Source organism: Haliotis rufescens, unplaced genomic scaffold (assembly GCF_023055435.1).
Source record: "Haliotis rufescens isolate VD_foot unplaced genomic scaffold, xgHalRufe1.0.p SCAF_11, whole genome shotgun sequence".
NCBI lineage: Eukaryota > Metazoa > Mollusca > Gastropoda > Lepetellida > Haliotidae > Haliotis > Haliotis rufescens.
In genome coordinates this window covers 38,476,567-38,498,185 of record NW_025963791.1, presented here as the reverse complement: position 1 = coordinate 38,498,185, position 21,619 = coordinate 38,476,567, and the positions used below count along the sequence as shown (strand labels likewise).

Below are 21,619 nucleotides of genomic sequence, written 5' to 3'. Positions count from 1 at the left end.
TCAATACGACTTTTTATATATGGGGAAAGTTGAAGGTTGCAGTGCATGTACTGATAAACATTACACAGATTACGTGCAAACAGTTTCTTTTGAGAGAATGATGGGCATTATTAAGTATGCTCCACAACTCGACTATACTATCGATTGGTGTCTCAGGATATACAAATTGTGAATGTGTGTGTAACTATACATATGTACATATATCATGAGCATGAAAGGAAAATCTATCAAGGTTATGGATTTATGAATACAGTACTCAGTTCGTAGAAAGTTCTCCTTTGTTGCTTCGAGAACGAATTATTGATTTCTCAGGAGGAATTGAACTTAGATGTAGCTATTTCTATGGAAAGTAATATGAGTCAAAATAATTTTAATTGAAAGGATTATTTTTCTTGTTTGTTATTCCTTAAAGTCTGTGTTATGATTCCATTACAAGCCAATGTGTAGTTTTCAGGAAGATGCTTTTAAATTGTTTCATCAATTGGCAAAACTTTTCGACCAGGGGTCCATGGTACAATCACTTTGCAAAATCGAGTCCTATCATGACCTAACATACAGTGACAATGTATTGAAATATCAAAATACGCCAACATCTGTGTATCCAACTACAACTGCATACGCCAATGCAATGTAAAATGGTAATGTCCTGCATGTTTATGCAACCGGTCTGCTGACAGGACTCAAACATATTGCGAAATCAGCATTTGCCATAATATCATTTGCAAATCATTCTGACATTAACCTTGTCCTTGAGGATCGTATCAGCACATGCCTAGCATGAATGCTTCTTCTGTAACAGGATGCACCGCAACACAATGGCCTATGCATATGCCTCATGTTATCAACGCTGCCGGATGACAGCTGGTTATGTCGTGTTCATAACGGAATCAGTGTGACGTTAGCATTGAGAATATTGACAATGTTGCAGACCGTTTTACATTGCAAATGAGTTGTTCCATGTTACATGCCACTAAAACGATTTGCCTAAAGGACACCCATATTGAATCCATTATGAAAATATTTGACTGTTTGACTGTTGACTGTCATACCGTTTTATGAATACCAATATAATTTCTTGAACCTCGTTAAACCAACTCACTTACTCATAACTTGAACGAATCCAAAAAAGAGCATTTGCTATAAAGTATGGGGTGATTGAATTTCTGTTGATGACTAAGCATGATATGCTTTCAAAATCAACATGTTTCTAATTTATGCATAATATATTTATACTCAATGACATTTTATCATGATATATCATTATATCACGGATGACGAATCGAGTCAATATTGATAAATACAATAACCGTTTTGTACTGTATTGTTTACGCATATTGATAAGTTAATACTATTCTACTCTGGCCTTGAATTCCGCCATCATATCACAACTGAGATGACGAAATGAATGCTTTGATTCTCTGATTCTCTCATGATCAACATGGGTATTGTTTAACCATATCCGATGTGTCTCTGCTGTTTATTGTTACTTCATGACACAGTCACCATGGCACCATGTCACAGTCTACTGCACACATCATACATAGTTAAACACATTTACTATGTAAGCCACAGTGTTCACATAGGAACACTTGGATACACTGCCGGACAAAAGAAAGCATACACTTAAAATGAATTGGATTTGACCATACATGTACAAACGTTGTAAAGACGTTACTAGGCTGAAAACAGTCGCAGAACCACTGCAAACAGCCCCAAAACACAACTATGATTCCCGTATCAATTGCATCACCAACCTCGTACCATTTCTTGTTTCTTTCATTATAGCCACCATAAAACATGGGAGTATGGCTTTGTCGTGTGTATTTGTTTCTCATCAAGCGTTCTGGCATTTTGGTGGAAATGTCGCGATGCGCGTTACTATGGTGAACCATGTTTTGTGTGCTGAGAGCGTTACTCCATGCATACAAATCCCTCCTGTGTATTTCTTCAGCGACGGGCAACAAAGTAGTTCCACCTGGTCGCTCCTAGCCCCTGGAGTATTTCGGCACAGCCATGTGTCTTTGATGAGAGTTAAACCGTTATGTACATTGCATACATAGAAGGAACAGTCCACTGATTCTTTGCACATTGAAAACCATGCCTGTTGCATTGTAATTTTATTGGATGAAAGTAAAATCCGAATCTGAATTTCATAATTAATACTAAAAATATCCATTTATAATGTGCCATTATTTCTCATGGAACCCTCCTATTATTACCCCGGTCTTTCAAAACGTTTTATGGTGGACATGTGGATGACATTTCCAAATGTGAGGCATCAGTGGAAACTTATCAATATATGGCACTGAATTGCAGGTGGAAATGTTACTGATGCAATTCACTAAAAGCACATATATATTATAGATCATATGGCTAGTGTTCAAAGGACTTAGTGAAAGATTCAATATTATAACAAACTGATAAAGATAGAAGATACTTTATATAACATGACGATGTTAACATCATGTAAACAATGTACTTTGGTTAAGAAGTAAAAACTGTACATGATCTAACACAGTAGATCATGCTCTAGAGAGAACCTAACACTATATTTCCAGGTGCAATTCCCTGTGATGACTTGTACCACATGTTCCGGTATTTTGTCTCAAGTGAACTATTGACTTGCCTTTGCATGTGTTTGCGACGGTGCCACCGATGGTGCAGGATACGCCTAACTTACCGCGAACACCTGGTTTCATCACTATTTGTTGATGATTCATGTAATGGTCAGACATGTTCAATCAATTCTGCTTTTGGCAGAGGTGTCTTTTGTCCGGTCGCTTTTATTTAGATTCGCGCAACCACTTGTTTTAAAAGCTGGATGGGTTAGCAGTCAAATTACCAGCTCATCCTATCGGGTACCATTTCACTACTGGGTGAACAGAGGCATACATCGAACAAAGTTTCTGTCATGAGGAGATACCACCTGTAACCTGTGTTACGTTTGAGATGCAATCGAGCAGGCTCTTTTTGATAAGATTTCCAAGAGCGTTATACGACTCTTGGTCAGAAGTTGTTTGATCAGAGTTACAACATTCACGGCCTCAGTAAAGCTTTCAAAAGGTTTTGTGGTATACACGTCGAGGACATTTCCAAATTTGATGCATCTGATAATTCTTATGGTTATGGAAATATATAAATATGATACATTTATATACCGCAGGTGTCAAGGTACCAGTATCTGCTCAAACGCGGTTTCATTTGTTCCCCGACCTGTGGATCCGTTCGCATTCCAGTTATCATTTTCAACACCCTGGGGAGTATAAAAACCAAGCTGCCGAGGGAGGTTTTTAGATCCATCTCACATATCGGGTTCCTATTTCCTGCAAGGCGAACAGAGGTTCATTTGAACTAGGTCACTTACCCAGGGTGACACAACACGTTTAGACACGTGTGTTTCGGGTGTATGCACGTATTCGTGTTTCCACCATCTGGTTATCTACCATTGGATGAGTGGGCTCTTTTGAGTGAACAGGGTGTATGTACTGCTGGAAATGTAGGAAATGAGTTATTGCATGGTATTTCATGCCGCAGTCAGCAATATTCTTTTCTATCAGAGGCAAGTCAGGCCTGACAAACCAGTGGTTGACAGAAAGTAACGACCCACACCATCTCTGTGCGTTCACAAATAACCTGCCAGGTTATCGAGAACCCCAATTGCCGTCTTAGTGTTACAAGAAGTTGGGGAACTGCAACCTATTCTGCCCGAATTGCCATGACGCAAGGTGCTTGTCCGAAGTTATTTCTGGCACCAGTCGCTCATGTAGACTGTTGGCACCTACACAACACGTGCAGGTAAAGCTTAGTTGCTGTGGTGTTTATTACTACCGTTATTTTAAAAATAACAGGAAACAATTTGCCTCCAAGGTTGTTAGCTTCATCTCAAGTGGTGCCATAACGTTGATAGATACCGGGGATGGTTTGATATAACATTCAGTAGGTTTGAGACTCATAAGAGTTGAAATAGTCATTAGTTCTCACGTTCGTTGCACGTACTCTTCCCCAACTAGTTGTAACAGAGGATACCTATAAAGTAAGACTAAAGAAATTTAAAGTATATTGCCGCACATGTCATTTATAGAAGAACGACACAAATGCTTCTTTAAAACAAACTACGTGAGATGCTGTATATGTTTAACAAATATAGTATGACATTAAAACAAAGGAAGTGATAACAGATGTACTTGAAGAGAGAGGTGTTTAAGGATGATATGGCGTTACCTCATTATGCATGAACATCACAACAACAAATTTAATGCATGCAGCATGTTTATGCATGCATATACTGATCCTTCCCTGGAGAACATGCATCAGGCTCCTATATCATACCATGAAGCACGTACTATCACGAAAAATAATAGTGCTGATACATCACTTTCCATGTTGGAAATGTACATACAGATTGTTTGTACAGCCATAATGGAATTTCCTATCTTATACAAAAATGTGTTCAAACTTGATCCAATCCCAAGACAGAGGTAAATGGATTATGATCATATTTATGTCTGTTGGAAACACAATGCCAGTCAATTGGACCGGAGGGAGTCAATGGGTGCGATAATGTCGAGATGAGTTACCCATGGCAGTCGCACCTCATACATAACTTGTCCATGTGCCTGATGCAGATTTGGTATGGCATAAGGATGCTGTATAATCGAGTTGATGTTAGAAAATTGAACGTCCATTTGCAATTCATGCATACAGTGTCAGATACTTTATCACGTTCTATCATGTGTCATTTTGAACATTTTCAATTAAAATTATGCATTTTGATATGACAGGGGGTTTATGTGTTGTATGCATAACGATATGTTGATTTTCCAATATTTGTTTTCGAAGGACTATTTAATATTTAAATTTATAACAAAATACCTCTTAAACCCGTCAACGAAATCCGTATATACTATCAACTACGAAAATACACTGTTTAAAGCATTTCTATCAGCTCTGACACCAAACATGTGTCTCAATATCTCGAGAATATGGACAAACACGTCTGAAATAATCACATCTAATATAATCGTTATGCCATCCTGGTTGAATCAACTTTTTAATAAATGCATTTACATACGTCAACAGGAATGACATGACAGCAAACTAGACATCCTTCAGCATGTTTATTTCACATCACGACAAAGATAAACACACGGCGATCATCAATTACTTCTCCCTTTCTGGTCTTAAAGTGTTTACTTTGCCGCCATGACTCATGGACGACCTCAGCGGCAATATTTACGTAAAGACGGCCTGCACGTCCTAGCTTCACGATAACGAAAACAAACTTCGTCCCAATCACCCATGTGGAGGGGGACCTGGGGGTATAGTATCGAGACTAGAAGTCATGCCACTTGCAACATGCCTACAAACCAAGTCCGAACCGGTTGAACATAAATACAGGGCCAACGAACCACGGAACCAGATAAATTGTTCTTGGGTGATAAACCTGTTTCAGTAACGCGTGATTTACATATCTGGGTTAAGGGGTTTAAACGTTAACTGGTGTGAGAATGGTTAGAGAAGGAATACCAATGGTTCAAGGTCATGTCCAGCAATGCCGCCGTGCAATGGCAATTGTTTACTGCATGTACAGTTTTTGAAGAGCTCTCCATGCCCTTCATGCATGGCCTTTGATCATTTATTTTTGTTTACGTTATGGGTTTACCATATTGCATAGGCTAACCTGAAGGTATAAGCATAGTTATTTTAGTTAACGCCTGTACAGATATGTGTTTATGTGTTTTACCTTGATAAGGGGTTGGGTGAAGTGGGGTTATTGCACTCATATAGCGACGTGTGTGTGGCTACTTGTACTAGCCCGGACTAATGCCAATGTTTTATTGCTACCCCACTGAGATACCATGCCACAGTTTACCATGGATACCCCACTCAGACTCCGAGCCTGCCAGACCTTGTCTATGCCTTTAATGCCGAGCACCAGGCATGGTAATAATAAGTACCACCTTTGAACGTGTTTTGGTGCCTCGGTAAGAAGTACTTTCTTCCTTTATTGTTTCAAAGGGACTGATCTTATACGAGAACTTAGTCCAGTCGAGAATGCTTTAAGGATAATATTTTTTGTAATATATAGATGGTACAACGTAAAACGGTTGTAAACAAGAAAACGTTACCCTCGACTTCTGGAAATTTTCTAATGTTATGTATATATATCATGCTCATACCTAGTTTGTACATCACTTGCTTGATACACCGAAACGTCGCCCAATTGAAATAAAGAAGTTGCTCATCCATAACAATTTGTCTTAGTCACTAGTCCGACTTCTAAATGCCACTCACAGAAGTTCTGGAAATATTTGTTAATTCTAACATTGTCAGTTCTGAAAAAAAGACATTGCAGATTATTCTTTCACACAGAAGGCCACACTCACGTCAGTTTGTTAGTGGAAGACTTATATTCCCGATCCAAGAGTTGAGGCGGGACATGACACTCTGCTAAGTAAAGACGTCTCTACAGATGTGCCGTGATTCTTTGATTGAGTCACGAGTGAACACCCAGAAACAGTTCCCTCTCAGTAATGCAACACAATTTTGAACCAGTATGTCACGTTGTACTCAACAATAGTGCATACAGAATCCACGTTAAATGTGTGCATAATTGAGCAACTGTTGTGACGCTGCCTTTATTGATATTCCGGCTATATGAAGGGGCGGGCGCCTTTAAAGGGATTCATACATTGTTCCCATGCATGGAATCGAACGCGGATCTTTGGCTTCGCTTTGACATCCTGGTTACCCAACGTCTCCGCGTTTGCAGAACGTAACAAAGCTTTTTATTATGGTTTGATTATATTTAATATGTGTCTCTTGCATTAACTTAAATTTGTTTTTCATCTTCATAATTGCTTCTGATGGGGATGAATGATGCAATATTACTTTGTCTTACATTAATTACAGCACATGTGACATGTAAACATCCCGTATGTTTTTTGTGGGTTGAATAATGATATGTTTACGATGCTACTGGAGGTGAGTGAGTGAGATGTTTCGGCTAGATGGACCGCACTGTAATACATGAGTTCGTTACTGTACTTTAATCACCATCCACACACGTCGGTCTAGGAGCTCTCAGGATAATTACAATGATTGACTGCAATTAACCAGCCCTAATACAGGTGGTGAGGCGGCTGCGTTTTTTTCCTGCTTTGTGTCTGATGTATGTGTTTTACTGTTACGGTTACCGGTAAGGCAATCCCAACTTAGGGTCAACACGTACACTAATCGACAGATTCAATTCTGTCTGTGGAAGCACGCAAGGACGGATGTTCTGTCAACATTCATGAACGGATATATTGCATATCTACAGGGAGTGTTCCATTATGAATGAAGGCATATTGCCTCATGCAGTCAGAAATAATCCAGTTTTATTACGGCGAGATTATCAACCTTGGGCTTAGCAAACCAATGGTTGATACAATGAACAACGACAACGTGTTACGGACACAGGTGATGACCCAGAATATACTTGGACGAAAAAAAATATTGTATGTGTTGTGTTTGTTTGTTTGTTTGTTTGTTTGTTTGTTTGTTTGTATGTCACGGGTGCCAGCAGTGGAGAAGGATAAGCTCACCTTTTCGTTAACACCTGGTCTCATCACTATTTGATATTGATTCATAAATACATGCTCATGATACAGTCGGAATCGAACAGACTCTTATCTAGCAGATGTTTCTTATGAATATGGAAAGGGATTTTTAAAGCAAAGTCTTTTCCTCAAATTCTTTTCTCGAAAAGATTATAATTTCCAGATGCTGATGCCAAGCCAATTCCATCACACCAATGTTTACGAGGTATCTGAGCACCTGTCATGCGTGAGGTTGTGGTAGCCTAACTATTTATGTACATATATTGTCGGCGCTTTGCAATGCGGAAGATTGTAAAGTAAAATTCAAAATTTATGTATCTGTATCTTATTTTGTCTGTCGCGTTCATTCGCTTTGTAGCTGTAATCTTGTGCTCATATTTTTGTAGCCAGGTTATGATATATTCTGTTAATGCTTTCACATCAAATACTAGCTTCATGTTATTACATCAAATACTTACATGTACATCTTGGGCTGTGGCATATTTTATAGAAAAAACATTAAGTTATCTCAATACAATAAAATAATAAAGAAGCCCATAGACTTTCTTGATTTTCAGAAACTGCAATTATCTAGACGTGCCGAATAATTTAGACTTGCGTGGATATATTTGTTTCAGGGTCTGACAGACTAACTTAGTACAATGCTACCGCATCAAGACGAAAGACGCTAGATTATCTTCCTAGACTGTTCAGTCATACCATATTAAGTTAACGGTATTAAAGGACCACTCTACTCTAATTCCAGCATCCCAACGCCTAACACTCACTCTTCCATACTCCCACTCCTCGCTTCCCAACTGGCCCACCTTCCCCCATCCCAGTACACCCACTCCTAGCTTCCCCACTCGCCCACATCCCCGTCCACCCGCACCCTGACTCGCCCACGTCCCCGTCCACCCGCACCCTCACTCGCCCACATCCCCGTCCACCCGCACCCTCCCTCGCCCACATCTCCGTCCACCCGCACCCTGACTCGCCCACGTCCCCGTCCACCCGCACCCTCACTCGCCCACATCCCCGTCCACCCGCTCCCCCACTCGCCCACATCCCCGTCCACCCGCACCCTGACTCGCCCACGTCCCCGTCCACCCGCACCCTCACTCGCCCACATCCCCGTCCACCCGCACCCTCACTCGCCCTCTTCCCATCCACCCGCTCCCCCACTCGCCCACATCCCCGTCCACCCGCTCCTCCCCCAGTCCACTCCCCCTCTCCCACTACCCCCTACTCGCTACTGCTTGATGAATTCCACAATCAATACTCGTCCACTGAAAGCATTTTATCCAATTACCTGGTTCAAAATGGACTGAAGTGTATCACTACTTTGATTGATATTGAAAAGCTTGATTTGTCTATACACATAACGCATCCGCGCTGTGTCGGTCACGTAAAGTTCAAATTAACGTTCTGTGTGATTAACCCGCCGCCGTGGTGTCTCTCGTGGTCATCACGGAATTACGTACCTAACACAGTTTGTTTCCAATAGATCTGTTCGTTCTGACGAGGTCTTTTAACAATAATACGATAGCCTAGAAATAGACAGGCGGCTGGTTCCTCTATCAAGGTTGTCTATTTTCAGCTAAGGGTGAGAGCCTTTCACGACGACAACGCGATGCCATTGTCTCTGATTGACAATAACGATGATACTGAACAGGAAATTATTAATGATATTTTCTGTTTCCTATTTTATACACTCAGTGTTGGGTGTTTTATTGGAGACAACAGGGAGTGCAGTATGGGAGTGTTGTCTGTGGTTAATGGTATTCGCCATCAATCGGTTCTGATCGAATTTGTTCAAATTATCGTTCTTCTACATTATTGATTAACTTGTCATTATAGAGTACAAGAAACTATGCTGTTTGTATGACAATCGAATTGCGGTGGCCCTGTGGTTAAGGTACTTGCTTCTCAAGCTGAATACTCGGATTTAATTTTACATGATTACAAAGTATGTGACTCTCCTTGAATATTTCTCCGTTATAGCAATGACATAGGGCTTAAAACAGTATTCTACGCACACACTATAATCAATAGTCTAGATTCTGCTCTGTCTGGGATAACTGGTTCTGTAATAAGTGAAAATGATAAAACCATTTCAAAGATCAGACGAAATCTCTACTAAATGCAGGCCATTGTTCGATTCCGACTCTATCAAAATCAAGTGTTTATGGAGGACTGTAATGATACCAGGTGCCCGCGAAAACATGAGTGTGTCCTGCCCCACCGATGGCACCCGTGACAAACGCATGCAAAGGCAAGTCAACTGGTCACCTGAAACAAAGGAACATATGGTCCAAGTTGCGAATAGTATGAAGCATTATTGTAGTCACAGATACTTCAAAGTTGGAAATGCCTTCCATATCTCTATTATAAGCCGTTTAAAAAGATCCACTAAGGCCTCGACTGAGACTCATTATGATTTTACATTACGTTCCTTTTTAATTTTGCAACCATAGTGTATAGGTGGATGTATATAAAAGAATGTGCATACATGCACGCATAAGTGCGTGGAAAATGTATGCATGTACATTTTACAAGCATACATTAAACGACACTTGATCTGTCAGCTTCGGGGGTGAACCCGCTACTAATTTATAGGCGTCATTTGACGATGTGCTGCTTAGAAAATTACACAAAACAATATTGTATAATGTATAATGCCCACATCAATACATAATCCAATCCTCTCATGGTTTCAGAAGTCTCTGCAGCAAAAAAAACAACAAATTAATCCCAGGGCCTTTACTTTGTTATACACCTCCCGCAGATGAACACCATGTTCATTATTCTGATTCCTTTGAACGTCTTGCTTTGATGTGGTCTGGCTGGTGTGTTGCATCAAGTGCAGGGTTGTCAATATTAATGAAGATACGTTACACAGACAGTGCTGCATGGGCAAGTGGCTTATATTATTTAATAAGAAGAAGAATCACTAATTGGTAAAAATGTGAATATGTCTTTTCCATGTTTTGTATTTTTTGTTTTTTTTCTTGCATTTTGTGCGCCCCCTTACCCTTATGTTATTGAAAAATAGAAACTTTAACGAAAAAACACTAAAATTCTTTAAGTTTACAGGCAGAATAATAAAACTCAGCTTATAATAAAAAATATATTACTGAAACATTCATGATCGTAATGGCAATAGAATTTTCTTCTCTTGAGTCGATCTGTAATCTGTATCATACAGTTTTGCGTGAATACATGTAGCAATGTAAAAGCCTACTCGTCAATCTGATGCTGTCCAGTTGCATCAATATTCCAGCATAATCACGGCGGGATACTTCAATAATGGATTTCACACAGTGCACCCATCTTAGGAATCGAACCCGGGTCTTCGGCGTGACGAGAGAACACTTGAACCACTAGGCTACCTAACCACCGCCTATAGCTATGAACTTTTTGTCTCACTTTGGAAGATTCACACTGTTCTTATCTTACCAGCTTGTAATGCATACGTACATTCGTATACATAATCCCCGCTTCGATAAGACAAGGAAACTAGAAACAATTTGGGTGAGCTGCTTTTGCACTTTTGGTGGTGACTGTTATAAGTGGCTCCCTAAACGCAGCGGAGTATGAGTAAGCGGCAAACTAAATCTGTGGACTGACTTCCACTGCAGACAGGTGAATGCATGAAGAATGTGTCTCAACCCCTACCTCTGTGATTTGGAGCGAGTTTGAGTTGTTCGGTATGAACATCATTGATGTACTGTAGATGGATACCTACATGTTGTAGTGATTTATTGTGTTATCGACATACAAAAAATGCTATGGTGCTCAGGGCAATAGCATCCCTTGACGAAAACACGTGTGTTGCAGATTGAGCCATCTTGCATCATCACGACCATATTTTCCATGTACTCAATTTGCGAACACCTGGTGTCATCACTGATTTTCAATTATCCATTCATATAATTTTCCCACTATTTTGCCTTTTACGGGCAGTGGAATCTTTTTTAGCAGATGCTCGACTCTAATGTTTCTCTGGCGCTGACGTTTTATGTTTACGCGTGGACCCATGGCTTTGATGAGAAAGATTCTCCCTCTTTAACCTCTGAAACCTGCCTCTCTTTGACACCTCGTGTAAACGACATAGCTCTTGCCTTAACATGCCCTCTCTGATAACACGTAGGAATACGGTTATATAAACGTCCGTGTCATGAGCGCAAGATACATCTGGTAGACATTTGGTCGGGGAATGAAACCCTGTGATGTCTACGTCAAGATATTAATTCCGACATCCTGTCTATCACGAACACTGTTAACATCCTCATGTGAATATAAGCTTGAAATCTCATCATTGGCTTTTTATAAGTGTGCTATTGCTTACTTGGTGTGTTTGTATTGATTTAATATGATAAATACGAGGATGAATGAAGGCATTTAGACGTTACCTCATGTGTAGTATCTGATAGCTGGACGTTATGTATGTCTGTGGTGTATTCGGTGAGAATTAATTGACTCTTTCGTCGATGGTGTTGTTCACAGCACTGGTTACACTGAACTTGTAACATCAATACCAACACACATGAACGAATGGTGGCATTATGTGTAATGACTGATGTTTGAGCCAAACAAATTATATGAAAACATTTGGTTGCAATTAATTGCGTCCTTCATAGGTACACCGCATGTGGGTTAATATTTTCACTGCGATGTTTATAATGAATTTGCATGATCCATACCGACGGAACTGTGGAGGTCGTGGCTGTCGTACCTGCCGGTGTAATTATGAATAAAAGTGGAAGTGAAAACAATTAATGGAATACCAGCACATAGGAGTTATAATGATGACAGTCACGACACCAGGTGTCGTTTAATTGTGAAATAAACAGGCAGTTCATTATCAGTAACAATAATCATTCTAAACATGTATAGCAAATGACTTGTAGTAAAGGTAAAGGTATGTCACAGCATGACATTTTTTTAATGAAACAATTTTATAAAATTGATTGTGCAAAATGAATGCAACATTCTATTCACCTTGATATAGTTATCTTATACCTATATTTGATATCCATACTTTTATATTTAACTAATTTATGTTTTACTGCAACATTCTAAAGCTAGTTTATATTTCCATGACTTATTTATGAGCCGCTTTACATCGCTGTCATATAAATATTCAATATTAAACTCGAACGGATGAAAATGTTAATAATACACGGCCCTGTTAAAGCAAGTATACACTAGAAAATTGGATCTGTCCAAAAATTACAAACCTTTAGTTATCAGAACAATCGCCGCAACACTGCCAACTGTAAATGTTTAAGCACACCTATAACACATTTTAGCCACCATGTGTATATTTTCTTTTGACCGGGAGTTTGCATGACAGACATGATATAGGTGTCATGTTTCCTAACATGCATTTCTAAATATGTTATGGTTAAAGTGTCGATCAGATTTATTCTTTGCTGTTTATTCAGTTAGCAAATCAGTTAACTATTCCTCAGCAGAACCATCAAATAGATTTCCAAAACTGAATTAGAATAAATTGGTCTTACAAGGACAAGTTTCCCCTGCAAGTGAAATCCAAATCAATCTCACCTCTCTTCCATGACAACAACACATACCATGATTTAGCCTTCTTCATCCATGACAAGAAGGTCCGGACTCGTCTGTTTCTAAATAGAAAATCTATTATATAATCCTAAGGGAACCAAATTACCTTATAGCTTACTTATCACATAGTATCATGTCACAGATACTTGATCATGCAATGTCCATTCATTAGTACCATGGGTAGTATGCTTCTTTGACATGTCCATATTGTTGAGGACAATCGTTTCATTAACCATCAAAAAAGCGTCCAGCTACTGCTAATTACCGTTAAATCGTTCCCTGTCGGAATGGTTTGCAATTTAGGTATCTAAATGTATGTCAAAGCGATTTTTGAGGATGTGTTTTTCGTGTTAATGTATAACGTTATCGCCGGTTTCAATGGTAATGGACCCATCCCTCAATCTTAAATGGGTTTTGGAACATGTTCAAGTAAAGTGACATACATTATTCTTAATGATTAAGATATACATAAGGTGTTGCAACACAGACAGGGACAGAATCCCATTACATGTCTATTCTCATTCAGACATGTGTTGGATGAAGGGAGGGATCGTGCTGTGAAATGACAAGTATAAGAAATGGAAGGCGTTACGGTCAACCAAATAACATTATAACATTGTAAGTGTTCCACACAGGATTCGACATGACATTTGATTCTGTGAAAAAGGTATTTTTAGATATGTTGCTTTTGGATATTTTAATAGCAACAGAATGGTTTCTGAGGTGACCATTTAATCGTTTTTCAAGAATTCTGCTTAATACTTGTATAATTTATTTATTTCTTTTCCAGATGATGAGTGTGAATCTCACAACCTATTTCCCTCAGAAGACGAAATACGACAGAACAAAGCGATCGACAGCCACTATTTAGGTAAAACCTTTAGTTAAAGTAATCTTAATGTATATTAAATATATCATTTTAGGATTAACAATCGTGTAACATAACCCTAATATTAACTGATACATGTATTACACTATGAAAAGTGAAGCGAATATTTACACATATCTGTACTTAAACTCCCAACTCATATTAATGTCACTCCGCAATCAGTCAGTATGCTGAAAATAATCTATTATGTTATTGCAAGAACAAATCGAAGAGTAACATGTCTTCATATACCTGCATTCATTCTACACATATAATACCTTACCTATTCCTGTAATATAATCCTGTTCGACAATCGTATCCGTAATATTTCTATTAATATCATTAACAAGAAATAGATTACAAAACAATGAAGTTACAATGGAATAAATAAAGCGACATGTCGCTCGTCCTACTAATAGACGATTTTTCTCCCTGGCACTATATCCAATTAAATGCGAGAGCCCATGACGGGTTTGGCTGAGAGTTTTATGGGAATTCGCGACATACATCTTTATTTCCCCAGTAAATAAATCACTTGCACAGTTGTACAAATACATCTTGTGTATAACTCACACGATTTCTAATATACACGACAGTACCATTAACAAGTCCTGTGGAATCATATTTCCTGTTGGTTAATGGTTCCATCAATGACACTCGGCCTACTATGATGAGATGAATCTCATCCATCGGTTACACTGGTCGTAGGATGATAATGTAGACGTTTGTGTATCTGCTAGGAGTATGTTCATTGTAAATTCTGTTATAATATACTGCAGAAGAAATCATATGCTGTCGCAATTTGTGAAACTAGATCATATATATTAATAATGGACCTGACGTTTGTCTTCATTATGCGAGTTTCATTTCTGTAGGGATTCCCGAATGACCTTACTCTCTGTTTGAGAGTTCATGACAACCAACCATGACAGTGAAGGTGAATGTGTCTCCATGGTACAGTTAAACCATGTTTCTGATCTTGTGATTCCAGTAGAGTGATTCCAGTAGATAATCCACCCAACCATAATGGGCAAAGAAAACGTCAGATATAACAATGGGGATCCGTATTGCAACCAGTGCCATGCTCACCATGTGCCCTTGCATACCTTCAGCCAAAAAGACAAATACAAAAGTACACGAAACATGTTGAACATGCGCAACTGCTAAACATCCTACCCCATCACATCACCTTAAAGTTTAAGTTATACGTTTAACACGAATGAAGTGTTTTCATTATTTTGACGATGGTTGCGTGATATAGGTCTTGCATCAGATGGATACATTCACTGATTCAAATCTTGTAAAAATTATTGTTCAGATGGGCCTAACGAACTGATAAAGATTGGTATGTACCCTTCACAACGATGTCATTTATACTTTCTTGTTTGTTCTATTTAGTTCCTCCAAGCTTCACTTTAGCATCCGCTGTCTAATATTATACAATAGTATCAGCTTCACATCCCTTACGTTCTGCATGGAATTTTAGATAAGGAAAAGATACTCCGCATGACATTAACACACAATATATGTGTCGACTGTTGTTTGTAGGTGCAATTTACGTATTGAGTATTTAATAAGTCGCTTCAGGACAAGCTCTTATTTCATAGCTTTGTTGTGGTGCTATACATTTGTTGTCAATTTCAATTTTGAATATGAAGTTGCATGGTATATTATAGCTTGTATTTTTGTTCTATCATGCATATGTGATAAAACCAAAGAACGGATACATGCATATATATTTTATATCGGTTATCATGCAGCATTTATAACTGTAAGGACAAGATAAAGTTCAAAGACACCATAATGTCATTGGATTTGTCATCATTATTATCTTTGGAAGAGTAATGCGACTGTATTTGTTTTAGCTTTTTTCTTGTGGATTTGAATATTTTATGCATCAATTTTCATAGGATACTTCTCAATAACCCCTTGCTGTTGTAACGCTTTGAGTTATGTTGTTGAGAATTTTATCAGACATTGGCTATTGTGCGATATTTCAAATGAAACTAGTTTTATTCCCTGGCGTTTCCGTTATATTTACAATAGCATGTTTCTACGCTTACGTGAAACTGTCCTTGCAAATTTCTAAACCTTCAAAGCCTCAAGAACGGTGATGACCAGTGTAAGTCATGCAACTTGAATAACACCAAGTCAGGTGAACAAATGGCTTAAATGGTTAGAAGTCATTAAGCAAGTTCTTACAACACTTGATATAAGTCACTTAATAAAGCCATCTTGCATTTAGAGTTGCCCTCATTAAAGTGGAAGCTTAATGACATATACATAGACATCTGGGTTCGTGAAGGTGATCACCTGCACATGATGTCATAAGTGATGAGGCCTACGAACAAATGGTTAGTACAGCTTAGGTCGCCCATGTCGTCGGTATATTAAAATTGTTATTCTTTTTTCACAGAAGCTAGGATGTTGTGTTATGTTCTTCTACATTATGTTTGCAGAAATATTTTGGGAAATCAAATATTGTTAAAACATCGAAACATTCTTCTATTGGGTCATGTTCAAGTATCAAGTATCAGATATATGACATATCATGCCATACTGTGTTGAAGACTTGTTGTAAATCTGTGTAACATATTGGGAATATAAGCAGGATCCAGTATTGTGGTTAAGTTGTAACAGGAAAACTCTACTTTCTGTAGCTTTAACGGCATTCTAGTGCATTCTTGTAGTATGTTTGCCGGGGTAATATTCTGAACTAAAAAAGTAAGGGATCATGCACATTTTGGGGGAATATTATTTGTAGTGGGGAAGACTGACCACACATTTCATAAAAAATATCATCAAAAATATTCATGATCCCCAATATGTTTTGTTCAGTATATATCAATCAATGTATGTGGGCTGAGATTACTTCTGTTGCATCCGTCTTTCAACACACGCACATGTCGATAGGTACATAGTCTATGTCCATTGTTTATTAAGTTTTCAACCTTACCATTTTGTCATACGTTGAGATGGCATTTAACAATTTCCATTCCATTGCAGACTACACAAGGACGGCGATTGCCTTCACGATTATCGCCCTAATATTGATGGTGATAGGTCATATGTTCGCGGTGTACACCTTGAAGCGACCTCGATACATCATCAAGAGACTGACTGCTCTGCTGCATCTCATGACAGGTATAAGGTCTTAAGTTAACGGGGAAAGTATACAGCTTTGTCCGCTAGCTCGAGAATACTAAATTCTGCTGAGGAGAAGAAAACATCCAAAGAGTGTAGTCCTCATTGTCTAGTAGTATTTCGGAGCAACATTCTAAACCAGTTTTCAATGCTTCAATTTTGATTCAACTGTGAACAACTGACAATAATGGAAAAATAATTTTATCTCGTCCAAGCAGGACTAGCTGCACACTCTGAGAACCAGTGAAATAAGTTTTCTCAAATAACGAGAGAGTGAGTTTGATTTTACGCCGCCTTTAGCAATATTCCAGCAATAGCACGGCGGGGGACCCCAGAAATGGGCTTTGCACAATGAACCCATGTCTGGAATCGAACCCGGATTTTTCAGCGTGACGAGCGAACGCTTTAGCCACCAGGCTACCCGACAGCCCCCTAAAATAACGAATTTCTTAGGCTGCAACACATGAAGTATAAAATCTCGTGATGTGTTCAACAAAGTAAATGTGTGAAGCCCCTTTCTGGTCTGATAATATTGCCGGAACAGTGCTAAAACCGGTTTAAAAGCGGCTTAAAACCATACCCACTCTAAAAACATCTTCTTTTCCTCAGGATATTCTGAGTAGGTGACGTGAGTTATCATGAACAAAATGCCCCCACTAATATGATGTAAATTAGATAACACTGATTTAGGTTATTTTCTCATATACTCTTTACAAACCCGTTTTTCTGCACCCAATGGTTTACGATGCTGAGGGTACTGTAGAGTACAGCTTGAGTTGCCATGCCATATATTCAACCCTTTCCTTCCATAAAACATATGTTTGATTCAACCATTATTTGTTTCAGCTGCCTGTATTCTTGTTCTGAACGAAGTGTTCTCCAGAAGCGTGGAACATGGTTTGGAAAATCTTCCAGACAAGTATCCTCAAGGGGTAGAATCCTCATACGGCTTTTCTTACGTTTTCTCTTGGCTTGTTTTCGTCGTATATGTCACCGCGGGACTTTTGTTTTTATTCATTTCACACAAAAGGAAGGCGGACATGGCCGATACTGTTGATGTCATGGCGGAGCAGGATGAGCCAATGCAGCTGGGCAGAGTTTGAACGTTCCTGATGTCGTTATGTATGCGCAAGTGCAAGCAAGTGGCAGTTAAGTTCCGGTTCACCCGGAAGTAGAATTGTGCCTCTGACCACATTTTGATGGAATAATTCTGGACATAAAGGACACTTTAAGTGAAATAGCAAATAACACTGATGATACAATTAGCCACAAGAACAACACATCTTGCTAACATTGTGTTGATGAAGCAAAGAGAAACAGAAACGAAACAACTCAGGATGATCAGTTTCGCTTAATCTGACCGTGGCTGGCCACCTTACATTATGCAAAGCATGCAAATAATAAAGTGAACACATACTGACATATTATAACTACCAACCGATAAACGTGGCGATGCAGTGATGACAGTGTGCTTTACATGGATTGGAAAACAAGAGAGATCTAGCACCTTGAATTATCCTATCTCATGGATCGTTTGAACCGATGTGCATAACCTGGCCTTGACCTTCATTAATCATCGATGAATTTGGAAATGATGTCAGAGAAATTCCCATAAGTCGAATGGTGCTTTCCTTTGTGATATTGGTAATGATGAAAACCGCTGGTTCGTGTTCCTTTTCAATGAGATCAATCACCATTATTTTTCAACTTAGATTAGTTACAGTTTCGTGTGTTTTCCACTCCAAATGGCTTCCATTATTGATGACACTTCATTCTTCACTCAAATATGTGTTTATCAAGGATATTCACTGTGTGGTTTATATACGCCAATAATTTATGCATAAAGATTCCATAATACAACACCACTATTAACGTACATTATCATTGTGTAATTACCACTATCTCGTATAGTTTATCATGATATGAATACATGATCATGAATCAATATGTAGCCTAGTCTTAAACAACAATGAATTTCAAAGGTGCCATATTCATGTACATGTATGTGTTTCTTTGCAAGATTAAACAAAACGTAGTATTTCTTATCAGTTATATATATACCATTGGTTTGGCAAATCGTCTATGTAAAGAATATAATTCTTATGATATTGTTATGCTCAATGTGTAAAGTAATATGTAATCTTTAATGCAATTTCCATATTGATGCACTTTCTGTTGTATTTTGATGTGATTTCCATGTCATGTCAACTAAACCATCCTAATATCCAACACGGCAGGGAACCTGTATATAATATTATGTGCACTGATTTTCCAATTTCAAGCTTTTCAACTTTTCAACAACACCCCTCATCTCCCATGCATGATTCCGTTTCCAGTTCTTTAATACGCCATTTTTTCACTCCCTGATCAATCACGTGATGTGATCATTGAGTACGAACCTATGTCAATTTCTTCTTACACAATTGCATGTATTGTTTGTGTTTCTATTTTGCTTTTTCGTCATTGCCTTTTTGTATCACGCAACACTAATTCCAAAGACCTTTGTCTGAAGTGATGCAGATGTTTTAATTGTAGAGCACATTTGAATTCATCACGGATAGACTGGAGAGTTGTTGAGGGTTTGGGACAAGGAAATACATTTCTTTCTTTGCCCTTTGCCCTTTGACCTATGTCCTATTACAGATTTGTAAAATGTTGATAAAATTGTATGTACCACATTACATGTGTTTACCATAAAAGCGACGAAGTCTGACCATAGTCATAGGAAATATCTGCCAAATACAGAGTCCACTATACGAAGCCATTTATATATTTATTGGCTCAGACCTATTTTTTTTTAAAACAGTACATAAACTTTTCATTTGTAGTGTAATAATTTCAGAAATCTAAACATTCTTATACCTAATATCTAAACAAGTATGTATGAGTTCAACAATTACCTGACATCTTGTAATTCATATGTTTCGGAAATACACGCCTAGAATTTAGGAAGTATTTCCAGAAATACGATCAGCCAATCAACATTTTGTCCGGAAGGTAAAATAGCTGTAGGTTTGATCAATAGCTTTTAACGAATAGATACGGAAAAGGACTTGACTAAGTCGATGAATTGCGGAACTGATGAAGACCTAATGATCTGAATTTAGAATGTTAGGAATCCCCAGACACGACGTACAAAGGAATAACATGGCAGCGCATTTGCTTGATCTTAGAAACGTTTCACAAATTCCCTTTCTTCTTTCAAGAGAAGAACGGTGAAAAACGGTGTTGTATGTATTGTCAGTCTCACCGGCCTTGCATTATCGCATATTTCAAACATCCACAATTTACCTCAAAATGTTATCAGTGTAGTCTAGTTATACAATACTAGTTTTCTAAAACATATAAATCAATGTTATTTGCATAGAGGTTAAACATATACTGTCCCACTATTATATATCTCTTTTAGCAAAATATAGATTTTACGGGATAGATTAAGCATGTGTGTTTTGAGATGATTGTTAACAGCTTTATTACATATCTTTATTATTAGTTGTATTTGTCACCAGGTTAATTAGTATTCTTGCAGACAGTAATTGTAAATATAAATCGTGGAGGCCAGAGAAGAATCAGTCTCGATTATCTGCCGATCTCGATTATACTGAGTGGTGACAATTGTATGAAAATCTGTGATGACACTGGTGTTCGCGAAAAGGGTAAGCATATCCTGCTCATACATGTCCATACACATGTGTTAGCAATGATTTCCATGTGAAAAACTATTCTAAAAGTTTTGAGTTTTGTTTGTTTATGTGTGTTTATTACGTTTTCAAACCTTCGAATACAAGATAACCAGATATTGGTTATAATCCATGTTATGCCATTGTGATGTCCTCTTATTGTACCTACGTAAATCCTAGAACTCTCAAATGACTTTTTCCCTTTTTATTGTTTTAATTGTGTGTGTGTGTTTATATATATATATATATATATATATATATATCCACGCATTTTCAGTCTGATTGCCCTTTCTGTGACTATTATACCTTAGCCAATATATATATATATATATATTTATATATAAATATATATATATATCCACGTATTTTTAGTCTGATTGCCCTTTCTGTGACTATTATACCTTAGCCAATATATATATATATATATATATTTATATATAAATTTATATATATATCCACGCATTTTTAGTCTGATTGCCCTTTCTGTGACTATTATACCTTAGCCATCATTTTAGGTCACTCCGACCAAAGATCCAAGTGGGATTATGTCATTGCGCGTTGTCTGTCTATCTTTCTGTCCATCCGTTTCCTTTAGGCATCTACAAACCGGAGACTATACCAGCATTGAATTTAAGTTTTGAAAACCTTTTGAAAACCCTATTGCCCTGGGAGCTGAAAAACCTTTCAAACGGGTTCCTATTTCTTTTTGATTGAGAAACATGTTTTCCGAAACTAGAGAGAGATGACGCTACGCACATGAT

At 38.1% G+C, this 21,619-nt stretch overlaps 1 protein-coding gene across 2 annotated transcripts in view; it reads left to right on the top strand.

Moving 5' to 3' along the window:
* LOC124149379 (epithelial membrane protein 2-like) overlaps positions 1-20,818 on the top strand; it is a 42,000-nt gene extending 21,182 nt beyond the window's left edge. The window contains exons 2-5 of one of the 2 annotated variants that reach the window (XM_046520919.2): positions 13,957-14,037; positions 15,353-15,379; positions 17,041-17,178; positions 18,025-20,818. In XM_046520919.2, the coding sequence (XP_046376875.1) occupies positions 13,957-14,037; positions 15,353-15,379; positions 17,041-17,178; positions 18,025-18,281 (503 nt within the window). In that variant the 3' untranslated portion in view covers positions 18,282-20,818. The remainder of the gene's footprint in view (positions 1-13,956; positions 14,038-15,352; positions 15,380-17,040; positions 17,179-18,024) is intronic. The other variant, XM_046520920.2, reaches the window with a different exon arrangement.
* The last annotated feature ends 801 nt before the right edge of the window (positions 20,819-21,619 follow it).